Raw genomic sequence first — 6,102 nt, forward strand, 5'->3', positions numbered from 1 at the left:
GTTATGTTCCTGGAAAACACAAGGAAGATGGCCAGTTTTTTTAGATTAAACATCTAATGATTCCTTTTTTGATTTGTGGGCGGAAGCACAGCAGCCTTGTACAGCAATAGCCCTACCTCCCACATTAACATACACACCTTCTTATCAAAGAAAAATATTTTCTATACAGAGTGCACACGTATTAAGATAAAAAAATATTCCAAATTGTTACAGAATAAACTTAAAAACATGATAGAAGCACATTCAACCACTTTATATGAAGATCATCAGCTGACTGAGGGGCGGGGTCAGTTATTGTGCGCTTTTAACGCGCGCTTTTTTGCGCACAGCACCTTTGTGTGTGTGTGTGTGTGTGTTGCTAGCTGCTAAAGTAGCTGAAAGGTTGGCCTCGCCGCTCCTCCACAAAGACAGGGTTTGACGGGTACAGATCGACGGTTGGGACCTCCAGAAGAGTAAGACACTATTTTTGCAATATCGAGTTTCATGCTGCTGTAGATATGGGCGCATGGTTTGATAGCATAGTTGTTTAGCTCGATTTAGCGGTTGCTTGCAGGCTACCTGCTGTAGCAAGTTTTCATTTGCTTTGCTGCTAGCGCCGTTCAGCTAGTAGCCGTCGTCCTTGCTATTTGTACGTTTTTGTAGTAACAGTGACCGACTTTTCACCGATTTAGCGAGTAGATTGCGATCAGGATATTTAGCTGCACTGTTTAGTTGGCCTTTTTAACGTTGTATGTTGCAATTAAACAAACGATGACGATATTATGCCTCTCGTTGAAATATGATAACCATCTTGCTAGCGGTGGCTAATTAGCTAATGTTAAAGTGTTACCGATCTGTAACTTGTAGCTGCTTTGCGATTGGAGTGATGTGGCTGTGTAGCCATTATTTTTTAAAAATGGGTGCGTTTTTTATTAACTAGAGCTAGTGGGAGAGCGATCAAAACTCAAATATCTTTAACGCGAGCTTCTCCGTTCTTTCTAAACAGGGAAGTGTCACCTGCAACCGCGTTGTGTTAAGCACCAAACTTTACCATGGGCAAAAAGTCTCGCGGAGAAGAGTCTTCATCCTCTGATGAGGAAGAATATGTTGTGGAAAAAGTGCTGGACAGGAGGGTGGTGAAAGGAAGGGTTGAGTTCTTCCTAAAGTGGAAGGGATACTCGGAGTAAGTAATTAAATAAATGTACTAACCACGGTCCTAACCTCCATAGTCAAAAATCTTTTGAATCTTCAATAAAATTAAATGTTGTAAACAGTTGGTCACATTTTGGAGTAGGTAGGTTATTGGAGATTGCTATTCTAAAACCTAACACTCGGGTCCAAGATGCACCCAGTGCACAACAGAACAGCTCTCTTAGACACAGATGCTGTCATCTAAAGCACAGTAATGACCATGAAAGGAACATTAGATTGTAGTGTTTTAAACATTGCAAGATCTCAAATTTTTTAGCATATCTTGCAGTTTCCAATCCAAACTGGTGCATTAAGGCTGCACTGATTTTTCTGCTCTGTGCTCTTTCTCAGCAAGCACAACACATGGGAACCAGAGAAAAATTTGGATTGCCCTGAGCTTATTGCAGAATTCATGAAGACCTACAAGAAAAGCAGTGGCGGGACCTCCACACCCAGCAGTGGGGCCAGCAAATCAAACACGGCCGCCTCTGGACGCTCCAAAGATTCCAGCAGCTCAAAGAAGAGGAGCTCGGATGATGACGAGGAAGGTGGAAGTAAGCCCAAGAAGAAAAAAGAGGTAAGAACTATTTTTGGCTGCAGAAGCAGGATGTCTAGAACTTGAAATGTGCTGCATTTGGCTTCCTTTTTTACTTGACATTAAGGTAGCACAACACATTTATCTAAGGTGTGTGGAAACTGAGACTGTTTACATTTAAAGACAGCTGGTGTAAATTCAAGAGTTTAATACAAAATCCAGATTTCTAAAGTAATTTTGTTTGGGGTCTTTCAGGATGACATTCTAGTCGCACGCGGCTTTGAGAGAGGACTTGAGCCGGAGAAGATCATTGGAGCAACAGACTCATGTGGAGACCTCATGTTTCTTATGAAGTGGTAGGTTCTGAAAGTCTTGATTTAATTTTGCCTTTAGTTTTTGTGTGAAATCGATCAATAAATGCACCTAATGTTAGAAATCTTCTTACATGCACAACCATTCAGATGCAGGCAGTTCTTCTACTGTATGCAGGCTGTACTGACATAATTCTTTTTGAGGGACGGCTCTTACACTCTGATATTTCTATTTGTAAATTGCCTTTAGCAGCATTTATAGCTTAGCTGGCCTATGGTATGTAATTGCATATTATCTTGAGGGATAAGGGTAGTACATTGTTGCTCATCCTTGGTCAAGCCCCATTTAAGGGTTAATGTCAGATAATAGTTGTAGTAGTTTAATAGTCGTTTAATTTATCACAGAAAGCTGTACAGTTCAAATTTCTTTTTCTTTTAATTTGTTGTAAGTTTTTTTTAATAATAACTTGCAGCAGATGGAATTTAAATGCACTCCATGTAATTAATGTAATGTGTGAAATCTTATGCTACATTTTAACAAGTTGGACAAAATTTGCATGTTGCAAGTGTTTTGAAAATGGAGATATTATATCTTGGTTGTGCAAAGACACAAACCCAAGCAGTAATTTTAAACTTTCTCTTTCCAGGAAAGACTCTGATGAGGCTGATCTCGTGCTCGCAAAGGAGGCCAATCATAAGTGCCCACAGATTGTCATAGCCTTCTATGAGGAACGTCTCACCTGGCATGAAGACAGTGACAAGAAGGAGAAGGATGCAGTCAGTGCGTGAGTGTATCGCCTCAGGAGGAAACGGGACCTCTTCACTGCAGGGACAACCTTGAGTCAGACATTTTTCACATCCTAAACTCCCAACCTTCAATTTTTACCATGTCCAGCAATGACACACACAAATTTTGGACACTGTGTTATCTCCATCCAAGCCTCATTGGAGCACACGGGCCCAGACTACTAAAAAGGATCCATCATTCAGGAGGAGAAGCTGTAGTTGACATGGGTGATATGCTACTGGGGAGAGTTTATACTATTCTGTCTTTGTATTCTTTACTTTCTTCAAAAAAAAAAAAAAATTTTTTTAACACATTGTTTTAGTGCTTACAGGATACGATTATGTTAGTGTTGAAAATCAGAGTTGGTACAGGCTGTGTTAACCCAGAGTGTGTTCCATTGTGGGTTCACAACTTTTAATTTGCTATAAACGGTGTACCTCTTCTTTTTAAGAACCCAGCTGACACCACAAGGATGAAAACATTTTTTATTTTTTTTAAGTCAGGAAGCAGCAGCAGCCGCCGCAGCACTTTCCTGACTGCATAATCGCTTCCTTTTAAAAGGAAAAACTTCGATATCATAGGTTTCTCATTTGTCTTGCTGTAAAGCCTGCCAGGATGGATTTACTCAGTTTTTTCATAATGTAATTCATAATGTAGTGGTGGGTTGTTTTTTGTCTTGTGTGTTTTTTTTTTTTTTTTTTTTTTTTGGTTTTTTTTTTTTGTTTGTTTGTTTGTTTGTTTGTTTTTTTTTAAATAACAAAGTTTTATTTTCAAGTTCAAATATACCGGTCTATACAAATATACATTACCACATCAACAGCTAACCAAAAGGACAGTAAAACCAATTATGCACTTTTTTTTTCCCCCTTAAATAAACGTGTGGGTTTTTTTTTTTTTTTTTTTTTTTTTGTTTGTTTGTTTTTTTTGTTTTTTATTTGTGTGTTCAAGTCTGACAATCTTCTATGTATCCAAGTGAAATGAAGCCAGGGTTCGTGCCTGTCATTAGGGTCTGCCACCTTGTGGCCAAAAGATGTAAACCTTGAATGTGTGACCAATCCCTATGACAACCCTGTGGTTTTAATAATTGTTGTTAGTCATCTTTTGATTTTTATGTTAAATGGTTATTGACATTGCCCTAATTTCAAACATTAAAGCAAGCTTTGAACTGAATTGGTCACATCCTGGGTTCTCTTGTGTTGACTCTATTTGTTCTTAGCTTAAGATTTTTTTTATTTTACTTACTTTTTTATTTTATTTTTTTATCCCCTTTCTCTTCTGGGACCTGAAAAGCACCTCCAAGCTTTTATACACAAGATGGATGTCAGCTTTGCAGTTTGATCTGTTGTGCTCCAGCGTGGACTCTTGGGACCAAATGTTTCGTGTCTACCGAATAAAATCTGTTTTGTTTTATTTTATTTTTATTTTTTTTAATCAATGTTTTTAGCTTTAATTGGCATTGTGAATGAAGGCTGTGCACCTCTCCCCTTTTCATATGTACCATACACAAATTATGTCCCTTGATATTAACTTAGATGATCCTTTTGGTGTCGATTCCTTTAATGACAAGTATTCGGTTCCTGAATAATTTTTTTTTTTTTTGCCATTGCAGAATTTTTAAAATGTAGACTATTTCTTGTGTGAATGAAATGTTATGAGTATGTGTACAGTAGCACCCTTTAATAAACATTTTCAGTGTTAAAGTTGCTGTCGGTTTTATTTTAGACTGAATATTCCATTCACAAAGCATTTAAGTCAGAAAATAATACTAAAAATTTCTTGAACGTAATTTGTAACAACTGTTATGGAGGTAAACTGTAACTTAATATCAGGAAGTTTCCTACCTGAGAGAAAATCACCATCTTGGCCGAATAATATATGATGGGTATCATTACATGGGCTTGTTTCTTTTCAAAGTGAAACGACTTTTTATCCGTTAAAAGTTTCAAGAGCAATGGCTGCTCTTCCCCAGCAGATGGTGCTGTTAATCAATAGCAATCCAAAAGTAAAGGTATTTTTATGCAAGTCATTCACAGTTCAAACTCTTAAAGTCGCTCACATGAACAAGTCATAAATAGGTGTTTATGGATTTTTATGCAGCTTTTTGAGGTCCAGGGATTCACAGTGTGTTTACCATTTCTGCTGAAGCCATCCATATCTCTCCAAGCTCATGGTTGAACTCATAGAGCTGATTAAAACATCTGTTAAATTAAATTAAGACACTTTATATCTAAAGTGGCTCACAACACATAAAACAAAAATCCAATTCAATTAGTCATTTTTGTTTTGGTGCTCATATTAATGTTCAAGAAAGACAGATGAAGGAATAGCACACAATAAAGGTTAGATAGAAACTTCAGTTATTATGGCTCATTCATGGTTGGTGCCTTAAACCCTTAGGCCACTGAAGCAATCCACTTCAATTTCATGATGCAGCCATAAAAACAAATATGCATCGCTGCAATATGTTGGTTTTTTTTTCTTCTACTTGAAACTCACTTAAAGAAAAACACAAGTAGGGAGTTGAAGCTATGCTAAAACCAGACTCTAAGCATGTGAGAACAAATTATAATTCCTTTTATCTGGCAACCATAACAAATTATGAAATAACTAAGTGCATTACAATACTAGTTGTTAATTTTTATTTAAAAAAATATTTATGGTATATAATATAAGGTAAGAATAATGTCGCTCCTATACGGACCAGCTGCAAGATTAGTCATAAACCGCAGTGAAGGTGTAGTCTTGTTCTCGCACCACCATCTTTTTCTTTCTTGCTGCCCTTTATAGCAACTCTCTTTTACATGCACACACACACACACACACACACACACACACACTGTGCTGCTTGGCTATGTCTAAAGTGATGGAATTTTCCTCGCAAAAAGGCTTTTACACTCCAAATGGAATGCAAAGGTCACTAGTAAATATCCAGCCCCTGGGACCATTAAGCTGGGCAAAGAGAGGGAGCAGCAGGCTGTTTTATGGAGCCTGGAGCTGTCTGCTCACAAACCCAGGCCAGTATGGGTTTGGTTGGGAGAGACACTGTGCATTAACAGGAGGCTCCGGTGACTATGTGTGGCAAATACAGTACAAAGTAAAGGCAGCGTAGAGGGTATTTGATCAGAAGGATGTAAGTGTAAAGCTCCATCAAAGCTTGAAATGCTTAAAAAGTGTTGGCTTTTCAGGACACAGATTTTTGACGCTGCAAAGAAGTACAACTTGACATTTGTAATATATAAAATTTATAAAACCCTTAACACTGTTTTTTGCCATGGGAATCATATTCTGGTGTAAATGTA

At 37.7% G+C, this 6,102-nt stretch overlaps 1 protein-coding gene across 1 annotated transcript; it reads left to right on the plus strand.

The window, feature by feature from the left end:
- Window positions 1–323: 323 nt before the first annotated feature.
- Window positions 324–4,473, plus strand: cbx5 (chromobox homolog 5 (HP1 alpha homolog, Drosophila)). Its single transcript, XM_063465146.1, has 5 exons — window positions 324–452; window positions 986–1,162; window positions 1,522–1,747; window positions 1,961–2,061; window positions 2,664–4,473. Exons 2-5 carry the CDS (start codon window positions 1,032–1,034, stop codon window positions 2,803–2,805), a joined length of 600 nt encoding a protein of 199 aa, XP_063321216.1. The 5' UTR covers window positions 324–452; window positions 986–1,031; the 3' UTR covers window positions 2,806–4,473.
- Window positions 4,474–6,102: the final 1,629 nt, after the last annotated feature.

The sequence above is a fragment of the Pelmatolapia mariae genome, linkage group LG20 (genome assembly GCF_036321145.2).
Source record: "Pelmatolapia mariae isolate MD_Pm_ZW linkage group LG20, Pm_UMD_F_2, whole genome shotgun sequence".
Taxonomy (NCBI): Eukaryota; Metazoa; Chordata; class Actinopteri; order Cichliformes; family Cichlidae; genus Pelmatolapia; species Pelmatolapia mariae.

What these genes read in the sequence shown, in the direction of transcription:
- cbx5 (XM_063465146.1), top strand. Translation starts at nt 1,032, where the DNA reads ATGGGCAAAAAGTCTCGCGGAGAAGAGTCTTCATCCTCTGATGAGGAA. An exon ending in AGCCCAAGAAGAAAAAAGAG is followed by an intron (nt 1,748 to 1,960) that starts GTAAGAACTATT and finishes GGGGTCTTTCAG; the next exon opens with GATGACATTCTAGTCGCACG. An exon ending in CTCATGTTTCTTATGAAGTG is followed by an intron (nt 2,062 to 2,663) that starts GTAGGTTCTGAA and finishes TTCTCTTTCCAG; the next exon opens with GAAAGACTCTGATGAGGCTG.